This window comes from Cydia strobilella, chromosome Z (assembly GCF_947568885.1).
Source record: "Cydia strobilella chromosome Z, ilCydStro3.1, whole genome shotgun sequence".
NCBI lineage: Eukaryota > Metazoa > Arthropoda > Insecta > Lepidoptera > Tortricidae > Cydia > Cydia strobilella.
The window spans coordinates 58373960-58387913 of NC_086068.1; the positions used below are offsets into that span (position 1 = coordinate 58373960).

Sequence of the window (13954 nt, forward strand, 5' to 3'; positions counted from 1 at the left end):
ACTTGGCCAGTTTTTTGAATAATATAAGAGTTAGGAGCAAAACAGAACTTCCATACAAATATTTAAAAGCTTTTTAAGGGGACTCCCATAAAGGACATAGTACAGTTATAATAAAATTAACAAATAACTATAATAGGACATTCTTACACAGATTGACTAAGTCCCACGGTAAGTCCAAGGAGGCTTGTGTTATGGGTACCCAGAGAACGATATACATAATATATAATAAATACTTAAATATATAGAAAACACCCATGACTCGGGAACAAATATCTGTGCTCATCACACAAACAAATGCCCTTACCGGGATTCGAACCCAGGACCATCGGCTTCACAGGCAGGGTCACTACCCACTAGGCCAGAGTCCAGACCGGGGGATACCGCCGTTTAGCCAAAATATTTTTCGCCAAATTTCACTTCCCAACAAACTTATGGCATCAGTTTCATTTCCCAAATGAAATTTTAGCAAGTTTTTATTTCGCAACCATTTCATTTCGCAACCATTTCATTTCGCAACCCCATAGTTGGGAAATGAAAATCACGTACAAGGTTGGGTTAGGTTAGGTTGGATTATGTAAAGTTGGGAAATGAAATTCGGCCAAATGAAACTTTGGCGAAAAGTTGGTTGCCAAGTGAAATTCTGCAATGCAATTTTCGGCGAAAAGGCAGTAAACCCCAGACCGGTCGTCAATTTTTTTATTACGGAAATCATTCCTTGATTAGGTGAAAAGGAAATATAATTTACTATAGAAGAACTAACAACAGAAGCTAGTCTCTTATATTCCTATACCTACGGTCTGGGCCGTGTTGCATAATCAACTACAACTAGAGGAGTTACAAGCGGAACTCCTTTTCTAATTCTACTCATTAGTAAAGGAGTTCCGCTTGTAATATTAGTTGTAGTTTATTATGCAACACGGCCCTGCCCTGAGGATTCCTTACCTGTCCATAATATCGTTTTCATCGTAAGTCTTGGACGTGCTGGGCATGTCGTACTTGCAGAGGGGGAATGGCCGCTTGGACGAGTGGTGGGGAGGGGGGAACGAGTCGTCCACCCATTGGCTGGTCGCGTCTGACTGGCTGTTGGCCGCGCCTTCCAGCGTGGACTCTGATTGGCTGGATTCGCTGTGGAATAAAATAATCCGTATTAATATTACAAATGCGAAAGTCTGTCTGTCTGTGTGTTACCTCTTCACGCTTAAACCGCTGAACCGATTTCGTTGAAACTAGCTTTTGCCCGCTATAACAACAAATACTAAAAACAGAATAAAATAAATATTTAAGTTGGGCTCCCATACAACAAACGTGATTTTTTGGCGTTTTTTGCGTAATGGTACGGAACCCTTAGTGCGCAGTCCGACTTGCATTTGTCCGTTTTTAAGGTTCCGTACCCAAAGGGTAAAAACGGGACCCTATTACTAAGACTCCGCTGTCCGTCTGTCTGTCTGTCACCAGGCTGTATCTCATGAACCGTGATAGCTAGACAGTTGAAATTTTCACAGATGATGTATTTCTGTTGCCGCTATAACAACAAATACTAAAAACAGAATAATATAAATATTTTAATGGGGCTCCTATACAACAAACGTGATTTTTTGGCGTTTTTTGCGTAATGGTACGGAACCCTTAGTGCGCGAGTCCGGTTTTTTATAAACCGATATCAAACATTTTAATTCAATAAAGCGTTGGGTCATTGAAATTTGTGTGCAGACTTAAACAATCTTACCCGTTCTGCGGATTGTAGTCGAATAAGTTGGGCAGGGGCGCCGGCGCGGCGGCCCCGGGGCTCTCGGGCGCCGACGTCGCGTAGCAAGTCATCACCTATGGCAAAAATATACGTGACACTTAGCGCCACTTGCACCAACCACAATTCCACGAACCACCGACGACCGGTCTGGCCTAGTGGGTAGTTACCCTGCCTGTGAAGCCGATGGTCCTCGGTTCGAATCCCGGTAAGGGCATTTATTTGTGTGATGAGCACAGATATTTGTTCCCGAGTCATGGGTGTTTTCTATGTATTTAAGTATTTATATATTATATATATCGTTGTCTGAGTACCCATAACACAAGCCTCCTTGGGCTTACCGTGGGACTTGGTCAATCTGTGTAAGAATGTCCTATAATATCTATTTATTTATTTATTATTTATTTAATTAACAGACTGATTAACGTCAAGCAGCAGAGAGCTATGAAACTTTCCATACAATAAAATTTTGCGAACGGTAAAACGGTGACAGACGGTTTGGTGCAACCGACCCTTAGTGCCAGTTGCAACATCCGCACTTGACAGACTGAACAATCGGTAAATTTTTCATAAATACAAAAATACAAATACAATAGTTATTTACTGTACATATGGTGCAACTTTCTCGCCCTAGTGCGTAAAGAACACTTTTCGTGCATATGTCGAAAGTTTAAAGGGCCATATGTACTGTAAAACGTTGTACGATACACGTGCGAATAAGTAATTCGCAACTCGTGTCGATTTAAAACACTCCCTGCCGGTCGTGTTTTAATTTATCGCCACTCGTTTCGAATTTTCTCTTTTCCGCACTTGTATCGTAAATAACTATTACGACTAGTTATATTCGTTTTCATTTTCCATAGAGCTGACTAGACGCCGACGCTTAGGAGACGATAGTGTAGGGTGGCCCTAAACGGTTAGTAATTTGATATAACTCACGGGATATCCATTGACGAGTATGCTTTTCCTGTTCTCTGGGTACATGGGTGCGGCGGTGGAAACTAGGTCCAGCTCCGCGCCGCGCGATAGTTGCGCTGTGGCGCTTAGGTATCCGCTGCCGGACCTACAAAACATCAATCAATCAATCAATCAATCAATCAAATGTTTTATTCGTGATAAACTTAAAACTAAAATTACATACAAAGGTATAACTAAAGCTATATACATACTTCAAACTTCAACATTTGTGACGTTTAAAACGTTATATCTATCTTTGGTCAAAGATAGATATAACTCCGTAATAGATGGATACAGTCTAAGGAAAAAACGTGCCTCGAAAATCACGAAAATTTGATTCTCGATCAGATGGCGCCACTAGTTTTGGCCTACACTCGTATAGAGGGCGTTGACTGTTTCGTTTGTTATTTATAATTTTAACGCATACCAGTGAAAGAACATGGGTCAAAATCATATAAAAATAATTAATACAAATAAAAAAAATCATTTATCCATATTTAAATACATTTTATCGTATTTTTATAAATATTTATTTTTAGTTTTAAAGTGTGTCGACAGATGGCAGTGAATTTACTGGGGTTACAAAATTTACTATGACAGTACCGCTCTAGTATAAGTTACTCTATGTTTTAAACCAATAGGTACCACATTGTCGCTTGTTGATAAGGTTGATTTCTAAATGAAGCTATATGGAAATAGCGCCTTACTGACAATCGACAATAAGTACCCTTTTGGTTGAAAATGGCACATTTATTCAGCAAATTGGCCACAAGGGCACTTTTACACGTAAATAATTATAAAATCCTACTCACTGCAAATATCAATCCAAACTAAAGTGTTACAATTACTTAGAGATGTATAAAATCTCTAAATGTCGAATTACAAAATAATAATAATCAGTGGCGTAACTAGGGGGGGGGGGCAAGTGCCCCGGGCGCCATCCAAGCAGCAGGGAAACTTTTGTCAGTCGTCAGGGGGCGCAAATTTGGTGACTGCCCCGGGCGCCATAGTCCTTACACCCTGGTGGGTGCTGCCTCTGCGTGCGTCCCATGACACGGGCTAGGGTACATCCGCTCGGTGTACCCCTTACATTTCATTAAAGTGTCGAAAGGGCCTCTACGTGTTGGTTTCGGCTCCGCGCACGCCTCCCAAAGGTCCGGAACACCATTGTTCCGTGATGGGAAAATATGTAACATTCCATAAAGCGCACGATGGTGCATGGCGCGAGACTGTGGAGGCGGATCTACGCGAACTTCGAGTCACCAATAGGGGATATTACTGCAATGTTCTGCCACCAGAGTGCAGGACTAGCCTTTTTAGTAAACCATACCCAGGTAGCATTTATACGTCATTATGACGTCCGTTACGTCATTTTGACGTATAAATTACGTCATTATGACGTCGCTGACGTCACTGCTACCTGGGATAGAGTAACTTATACATACTGTACCTTTAACAGGTTTTTGACAAGTTTTCAGAGATAATAAAATATGACATTGATACATCAAGGCGGTTTGCTTACAGAGGACCTACCGGGAAACGCGAATCCGAAAATTCGCTATCTGCCTCTTTATCGCTCGAATATGCAAGAGTGACAGAGATGTTAGATAAAGAAATTTTCTTGTTTCACAGATTCAAAATTGTGGTAGTCGCGCCCCCTACGCAGAGTTTCGCGTAATATTCCCTAATGGCGAGAGGTCGCACAGGACCGAGAAAAGTGGCGCTGTCTTGTGTCGGAGGCCAAGTGTCATTTTTGTCATTGAGCCAACGGAGTAAGTAAGTATTATTATTACGCACGACTTACCTGTTCGGTTGGTAGGGACGCGGCGTATGCTTCGGACTGTTGCTCACTTCTGCTTTTTTGTACGCGCCGTTCTGCTGTAATAGTTATTTACGATAAATTAAAACACGACCGCAGGGAGTGTTTTAGATAGACACGAGTTGCGAATTACCTATTCGCACGTGTTTTACAATACATATGGCCCTTTAAACTTTCGACATATGCACGAAAAGTGCTCTTTTACGCACTAGTGCGAGAAAGTAGCACCATATGTACTGTAAAAATATAAATCCATAAATCCAAAGTTCGGCAAATTCTGTTTTGTAGAAACTGATAAATCACTTTTGTTACTTACTTATTTTTTTTGCGTGTAGTACACAGACTAAACCGGTTAGTTATAATTAAGTTATCTACAATTCTTTGTAATAGTTTTCTTAGTAATATGTGGTATTTTCTATAAAAAGGGACCTTGTAGATGGCGCTTACGCCATTATAAACGATGCTTCAATATAAATACAATGCCGCGCGACGCTGTGCTGCGTACATCGACAATAAGGTCCCTTTTCATAGAAAATGCCCCTTATATTAAACTTTAGGCCTATTTTTAGCATATTTTGTATGACATATTTGTAAAAGGCTGTTTGTTTAAAAAAAAAAACTAACTAAAACATAAAACGGAATCCTTACAGGATCATTTTGTTGTCCGTCCGTCTGTCTGTCAGTCAAGACCCTTTATCGTGGGAACGCGTGGTGGTAACGAGTTGAAATTAAAGCCATAAAATCAGATCTACAGCCCCTCGAAGCTGTGAAAAAATCAAATTTCTAAAATAACGTAAAAAAAAAAGATACGGCCGTTTATGTCGCAAAAAACGTAATATTTCGACACTCACGGTAATCTAAATTTACTTCCCGTTAACCTAGAACTGTGAAATTTGGCAAGTAAAATCGTCTTACACTCCAAGTACAGGGAAAACCAGGTATCGAATATATATATATATATATGTGTGTCGCAGACCAACTATTATGGATTTATGACCGCTGCGTTTGATGGAATGTCAAGTATTGAAGTTGTCTATGCTTGAGTGTGGCTGCGATACAGTGACTGTTATTTGAATGACCCGAACAGCTGCTTGAATGTATTGGTTCCTGGCTGATTTTGATGACAGCCCAAAAGGGGCTGGCATCCTGAAAGGAACAGTCAGTGAGATTTGAATTGGAAAGTGTCGCAGTCAACCTCACTACATTCCTATTATTTGTATTTTTATTAATTGTATCGTTTTAGCTATGGCATTCATCGAGTATCATTAATCTTCGTCATCATTCATCTATCGCCGACATATATTTCATACAAATTAACCGGTATTCAATTTCGGTATCTCGGTTATTTATGTATATCTTTCCATTTCATTTAGGTGTTCTGATAACTCATTGTTCTTACCTAAACATCATTCTACAATATCAAAGGAGTATTTCGTATGCTTCGTGATATTTTGATTTTAAGTTATACCGGTAACGATCCCTGAGAAAAACTCAAACTACAAATTTGTAAAAAAAAACCTGTCAAGTGCAAGTCGGACTCGCGCTCCGAGGGTTCCGTACTTTTTAGGGTTCCGTACCCAAAGGGTAAAAACGGGACCCTATTACTAAGACTCCGCTGTCCGTCTGTCTGTCTGTCTGTCACCAGGCTGTATCTCATGAACCGTGATAGCTAGACAGTTGAAATTTTCACAGAAGATGTATTTCTGTTGCCGCTATAACAACAAATACTAAAAACAGAATAATATAAATATTTAAATGGAGCTCCCATACAACAAACGTGATTTTTTTGCTGTTTTTTTTCCGTAATGGTACGGAACCCTTCGTGCGCGAGTCCGACTCGCACTTGGCCGGTTTTTAGTATTTGTTGTTATAGTAGCAACAGAAATATTACGGTTCATGAGATACAGCCTGGTGACAGACGGAGAGCGGAGTCTTAGTAATAGGGTCCCGTTTTACCCTTTGGATACGGAACCCTACAAAACCGTTTAATTTGTACGGAACCCTCGGTGGGCGAGTCTGACTCGCACTTGGATTTTCTTGTATGGGCCGCTGAAACCAAAGTAACAGTTTAGTGAAAACATAACTCGGTTAGTTTACACGGTGTTACTTGAGCCACTGAAAACCTGAGACACCCCAACAAATTTTATTTTTATTTTGAACTCATCTTCATTAATACGATAAATATTTAAAAAAAAATCGTTGTTTAGTTTTCTTAACAATTCTATTCGACTGGTAATTCTACACAAGATGCTTCGTGGTTTTAGTGACATCAAACAATTGCTAGTTACCATCGTAAACACTGTTAACTGACCATTTGCATACCTTACTGCAACGAGTAAGGTTTACCAAGTTAAGGCCGTTCCGTCGGTTTGCCGCGGTCTCTGTCACATTTCGCAAGAAAGAACGGGAAAAATCATGCGCGCCAAGTGTCAATTTTGATCGAATTTTGTCGATTTTTATTTATTTTAAAAACGTTACCCTACAATATCGAAATTCGAAAGCTATGAAATTATTATTTAAGTTAAGATTGTATTTACTTCTTTTTTTATTTATAGTATCACATAATAAATAACCGAGTAAAGTTGGATTAAAAGTCCGATTTAGAGGTTACTTTGGGAATTAATTGTATCGAGCGAAGTTTCATAATTCGTGTATCGGAAGCTGTGTTATTAAAGATAATATAGTCAAGAACTAAATATATTTTTTCCACGTCTACGAATATCAACGCCTCTTAGAAAAACAGGATCATATAAGAAGATTTTTCGCCTTCTGGCTCAGGGAACCGCCTTAAGGGTGTTGCTCATTGACAAATAACGTGTCAAATGCTAGTTATTGATATTGTTGCATTACAAACTTCTAGACTGGGCATGTCAAAAAAATAATACTCCCTTTAAATGTAACGCAATCGATTCTCCTATCAATTCTGAACAAACTCATGAAATAAAACTATGAAAACGGATTATATCGCGTATATTGAATTTATAATACAGTATCCCGACGTTTCGAACCCTTTACAGCGTTCGTGGTCAACGGGTGACTGAGGAAAAATTACAAAGTGCAAAAATACCCACATACTAAAATAATGAACAATCATAGACTACAAACTTTAAGGCTGGTTGTACATGCAAAATACATGTATATGGTTTGTAGTCTATGATTGTTCATTATTTTAGTATGTGGGTATTTTTGCACTTTGTAATTTTTCCTCAGTCACCCGTTGACCACGAACGCTGTAAAGGGTTCTAAACGTCGGGATGTATTATAAATTCAATATACGCGATATAATCCGTTTTCATAGTTTTATTTCATGAGTAACTATTGCGGTAACCGAAGACAATATTCTGAACAAAGTGTTTTTAGGTTTTCAGTGGGTCATGAAACACCGTGTATAACTTACCTGATTTTGTTTGATCGCCACCTGTTCCTCCTGCTGCGAAAGCCTCCGCGGCCAAGACGTGTCTGAACGTGCCGCGACCGACACGCAGTCGTCCGTGTCCACCTGAAACAGACTTTATTGTTATACGCGTAAACTTGCTTACATACAATCATAGAGTAACTTATACTAGAGCGGTACTGTCATAGTAAATTATGTAACCCCAGTAAATTCACTGCCATCTGTCGACACACTTTAAAACTTAAAATGAAGATTTATAAAAGTACGATAGAATGTATTTAAATATAGATAAATGATTTTTTTTATTTGCATTAATTATTTTTTGGATTTTGACCCATGTTCTTTCACTGATATGCGTTAAAATTGTTAAATAACAAACGAAACCGTCAACGCCATCTATACGACTGTAGGCCAAAACTAGTAGCGCCCTCTGAACGAGAATCAAATTTTCTTGATTTTTGAGGCACGTTTTTTCCTTAGACTGTATCTATCTATTACGGAGTTATATCTATCTTTGATACAATTAACAACTTGATCAGATAAAAGTTACATTTTGTACGGTAACGCAGCAGAAAAAAGTTTTCTCCCAAAGCAGGAATTGTCAATCTTTTTGACGTTCAAATATAAATAAATTATTATCTACTTTACCTCTGTGTTTCGATCGCTGTCCGACGCGAGAACGTCCATAGACCACGCGGACTCGCTCGCCGTTTCGGACACGTCCGGCGCATTCGTGTTCGCCACTACGTCTGTCAATAAAATGAAGATGTACCACAAAAATAAAAATAAGTTAGGCACATTTGGCACCACACAGAATATTCAGAATCCATACATTCCATACAGACTAGGCTAAAGCTGTGTTTTATAAAAATACTAGCTTTTGCCCGCGACTTCGTCTGCGTTGCATTAGTAATTTGGGTATCTAGATTTTTAAACAAATCTGCTTTTAAATCCATCCTTTTTATCACCCCCAAATTGTTTCACTATAAATTACCACCCCATTTTTAGGGTTCCGTACCCAAAGGGTAAAAACGGGACCCTATTACTAAGACTCCGCTGTCCGTCTGTCTGTCACCAGGCTGTATCTCATGAACCGTGATAGCTAGACAGTTGAAATTTTCACAGATGATGTATTTCTGTTGCCGCTATAACAATAAATACTAAAAAGTACGGAACCCTCGGTGGGCGAGTCCGACTCGCACTTGGCCGGTTTTATGTACAACCTTAAGGGATGATTTGGGAAATAAAAAATATTCTATATCCTTCTCCACAGCTCAAACTATCCCCATACTAAGTTTCATCTAAATCGGTTCATATCGTGTAATTATAATAGTTTTTTCTTCTAATTTTGGCTGTTAAATAAATCTCTCTTTGTAATTACCATGATTGATGTGGAAATGAAGCGCTGGTGGCCTAGCGGTAAGAGCGTGCGATTTTCAATCCGGAGGTCGCGGGTTCAAACCCCGGCTCGTACCAATGTGTTTTTCGGAACTTATGTACGAAATATCATTTGATATTTACCAGTCGCTTTTCGGTGAAGGAAAACATCGTGAGGAAACCGGATTAATCCCAATAAGGCCTAGTTTCCCCTCTGGGTTGGAAGGTCAGATCGCAGTCGCTTTCGTAAAAACTAGCCTACGTCAATTCTTGGGATTAGTTGTCAAGCAGACCCCAGGCTCCCATGAGCCGTGGCAAAATGCCGGGATAACGCGAGGAAGAGAGTTGTGGTAATGAATAAAGTGTTTATATATCTATCTATAATACTAGTATGGATTACAATGTTTTTCACGGAAGTATAGGTAAATGTCAGTTTGTCTACTTACTTTGATTAACGGCGACCAGCGTGTGGTCGCAGGTGTCGCCGATGGTCTCCGAGTCAGAAGCAAGCACGTCAGTGCTCCACGTGTCAGACATAATGCTGACAGTTTCGTCGCCTTCCAGGAGTTTCTACAATAAAAAAAATGGCCAAGTGTGAGTCGGAGTCGCGCACGAAGGGTTCCGTGCCATTACGCAAAAAACGGCAAAAAAATCACGTTTGTTGTATAGGAGCCCCACTTTAATATTTATTCTATTCTGTTTTTAGTATTTGTTGTTATAGCGGCAACAGAAATACATCATCTGTGAAAAATTCAACAGTCTAGCTATCACGGTTCATGAGATACAGCCTGGTGACAGACGGACAGACAGACAGACAGCGGACCCTTTGGGTACGGAACCCTAAAAATGTCATTGGTTATGGCGTGATCACACTGCAATAATTCAAAATTTGCCACTGAAGTTTGAACCTATAGTGTAGGAAATAGAGTTGATTTGCGTTGTTGGAATTAAACGAAACAAAGCCAAAGCGACTCTGTTCCCATTGAATAGAGTTTAAATTTCATCGAACTGAAGACTATAGGCACAATAAGTAATAGTATTATCATACAGAACGGCCACGCACCGCCCCGCCCCGAATGGAATGACCTCGCCCCGCGACAGAAATCTGGCGGACTTCTGGCGTGCTCTCAGTACTATTTTTAAGCAACTTACTCACACTATGACGCATGACGCGTGTACGGACGTGCCGTTCACACATAGAAACGCGAGTGATTTTTGATGTATAGCGTGTCCGCCCTGTGCTATAGGTAGGACCTTAGGCCTTAGGAGGATAGTGGACATTTTCTAAGATTACACAGTTAAATACCTTGATCTCGAATTTGCAGAACTTGTCCTCTATATCGTTCCTGGTTTGCTTGAGCAGCTTGGCCTGCGCGCTGTTCGCCTGGCTGACGGGCACGTTTTGCGGCAACCTGTACGATATTATAAGTAAGTCTAAGTTTAAGTTACAATGATGTCAAAATAAATCCCAATCACCATCATTCTAAGATCCCGGCTTCTTGTCACAGCACGTTAAGGGCATAATAAATAAAACAAGGGTTCCGTACATTACACAATTTAAAAAATGTATTTTTTATGTGAAACGTGAGTGAAATGTCTTTAAAAAAACCCAAAGCCTTTCAAAAACTAAGTGATTACGTCCGACTCACGCTCATCTGCACATTTCTGATAGGTTTTCCTGTGATCTATACGGTAAAGAACAATTTTGTGTATTTTTTTCAATATTTTAGACCCAGTAGTTTCGAAGATAAAGGGGGGGGGGGATTGGTAATTTTTTGGCTATTTTCTTGAATAACTTCTAACCTAACTTCTAAAATTATTAAAAAAAATTGAGATTCTCACAATGAGCTCTTTCATTTGATATGTAACACAGTATAGTTTGAATATACGCAAAATAGGCACATTGGATGTCGAGTTGCGGAAAATGCCCAGCAAAACTAACTAGTATAGTTTGAAAAACTTTATTTTTTAATTTACTCATTTCCACCACAAAAGTAGCCCTGTTTAAAATTCATTTGTTTACGTTACATGTCCGTCTTTGGGTCACAAACTTAACTTAATTGGTCAAGTATTTTTGAAGAGGAAGGCTGTGACAGACGGACAGACAGACAGACAGACGCACGAGTGATCCTATAAGGGTTCCGTTTTTTTTCCTTTTGAGGTACGGAACCCTAATAAGTGAAAAAAGTTACCGTCTAGCCGGCTCGCCCGCCGCGTCTCCGTCTGTGACTTGGGAAGATGGCGTCTCACGACCAGAGATGTTGGGGCTGCCGCGGCCGCTAACGTTGGCCGATACCTGCGTCAAAATCACAATATGTGGTATTTTCTATAAAACGGGACCTTATTGTCGATGGCGCTTACGCCATTATAAACGATGCTCCGATATAAATATAATGCCGCGCGACGCTGTGCGGCGTAAGCGCCATCGACAATAAGGTCCCTTTTCATAGAAAATGCCCCATATTACTTATAACAGTTTTGCAAATAGATAATGAAAGAACACTCTTTATTAATAATGTTTATTTCAAGAATGAGTCGATAGCTATAAATATTGATAACGCTTGGGTCGATAATTATGTAAATCGGATGCGAGTTCTAAATAAATCGGTGTAGTGCACTCACCATATCGGACAGATTATAATTCTGGTCTTCGGTCTCCAACTCCAAGCTGCTCACGCTGTGGTTGGAGGCTGCCTCCGACACTGCTTCCAAGTTGTCCGACGTGTTTCCTAAAGACTTCATCGGGGGACACTGGGATCCCGCTCATGTTTCCTGAATCACCCTGTATGCTGTGCACTCACCATACCGGACAGATTATCGTTCTGGTCTTCCGTCTCCAACTCCAAGCTGGTCACGCTGTGGTGAGGCTGCCTCCGACACTGCTTCCAAGTTTTCTGACGTGTTTTCTAAAGACTTCATTGTGCGACATTGGGATCCCGCTCACGTTTCCTAAATCACCCTGTACTGTGTAGTGCACTTACCATATCGGACAGATTATCGTTCTGGTCTTCAGTCTCCAACTCCAAGCTGGTCACGCTGTGGTTGGAGGCTGCTTCCGACACTGATTCCAAGTTGTCCGTCGTGTTTTCTAAAGACTTCATCGTGGGACACCGGGATCCTGCTCATGTTTTCTAAATCACCCTGTACCGTGCAGTGCACTCACCATATCGGACAGATTATCGTTCTGGTCTTCCGTCTCCAGCTCCAAGCTGGAAGTCACGCTGTGGTTGGAGGCTGCCTCCGACACTGCTTCCAAGTTATCCGACGTGTTGCCTAACGACACCTCATCGTGAGACACTGAAAATCTGAAATATACATAGTTTTATTAATATACTGCTTTATTATATGTACATATTATGTACTAGGAAAAAAAAATTACTGTTCTGTCTGTGCTGTCAATGAGCAATAAATGTTCGGTTTGTGCAAAAGCACATCACAAAGGTAAATATATATAAATAGCTCGTTATTTGTAAATATTCTGGGTTTTATCCGTGTTTGTGTATCTATTTGTATTATATACCGTCATCCGGGGTGAATAGAGATGGTTGGGGTGAATACGGACAAAATTAAAAATGTTATTTCCCAGCCGGGCTAGCACATGATTGGCGCGAGCGTATCTCGCCGCGACATAGACTACCCGTCCCCCTTTAATTCATACAGTTAGTAAAAGACGGGTAGTCTATCTCGCGGCGAGATACTGTCGCGACAGTCATGTGCTCGGCCTACTGGTAATTAAAAAAAATACCCACACAAATTGTATCATCCAAAATTTAGTTTTATTTCGAACCGAATGGCACAATTTGTATAAGTATTTTTTAAGATATCATCAGATAAATCACATTTTAAGTTATGTTCCTATTTACCCCAGCCATCCTTATTCACCCCCGATTGACTATTTCTGTAAAACAAAAGTTTTAAGCGTTTTATTCATCACCGGCGGCCCGATAGCCTACCTCGTCCGTTTCTGCACGGGGGCGCCTGGAGCGGCCGCCAGCGCGGAGCCCGCGTCCTCCGCGTCGCCCTCCGAGCCCCCGCAGTAACACTCAAGCACCTTCGACTCGGGCACCAGACCTGAACCACAGAATAAAAAAATAGTATTATCATACAGAACGGCCACGCACCGCCCCGCCCCGACCCGAATTACCTCGCCCCGCGACACTATTATTAAGCAACTTACTCACAACAAAGAGGATATAATAGGATAGAGCGGTACTGTCATAGTAAATTTTGTAACCACAGTAAATTCACTGCCATCTGTCGACACACTTTAAAACTAAAAATGAATATTTATAAAAATACGATAAAATGTATTTAAATATGGATAAATGATTTTTTTTATTTGAATTAATTATTTTTATGATTTTGACCCATGTCCTTTCATTGATATGCGTTAAAATTGTTAAATAACAAACGAATCCGTCAACGCCATCTATACGACAGTAGGCCAAAGCTAGTAGCGCCCTCTGATCGAGAAGCAAATTTTGTTGATTTTCGAGGCAAGTTTTTTCCTTAGACTGTATCCATTTATTACGGAGTTATATCTATCATAATCATAATATTTTTATTCAAAATAGACTCATACAGAACACTTTTTGAAAGTCAAAAAATTGTAGAGAATAATTAAAAATAGTTGACATTGAATATATAGGTCTATAAAATTATA

At 40.1% G+C, this 13954-nt stretch overlaps 1 protein-coding gene across 1 annotated transcript in view; it reads right to left on the minus strand.

Moving 5' to 3' along the window:
• LOC134755223 (receptor-mediated endocytosis protein 6 homolog) overlaps nucleotides 1-13954 on the minus strand; it is a 61372-nt gene that overhangs the window by 23051 nt on the left and 24367 nt on the right. Inside the window, exons 10-20 of the mRNA XM_063691747.1 lie at nucleotides 13245-13362; nucleotides 12455-12596; nucleotides 11484-11587; nucleotides 10598-10703; nucleotides 9738-9861; nucleotides 8563-8663; nucleotides 7918-8019; nucleotides 4506-4579; nucleotides 2684-2807; nucleotides 1727-1821; nucleotides 943-1125 (exon numbers count right to left, since the gene is read on the minus strand). Of these exons, the coding sequence (XP_063547817.1) occupies nucleotides 943-1125; nucleotides 1727-1821; nucleotides 2684-2807; nucleotides 4506-4579; nucleotides 7918-8019; nucleotides 8563-8663; nucleotides 9738-9861; nucleotides 10598-10703; nucleotides 11484-11587; nucleotides 12455-12596; nucleotides 13245-13362 (1273 nt within the window). The remainder of the gene's footprint in view (nucleotides 1-942; nucleotides 1126-1726; nucleotides 1822-2683; nucleotides 2808-4505; nucleotides 4580-7917; nucleotides 8020-8562; nucleotides 8664-9737; nucleotides 9862-10597; nucleotides 10704-11483; nucleotides 11588-12454; nucleotides 12597-13244; nucleotides 13363-13954) is intronic.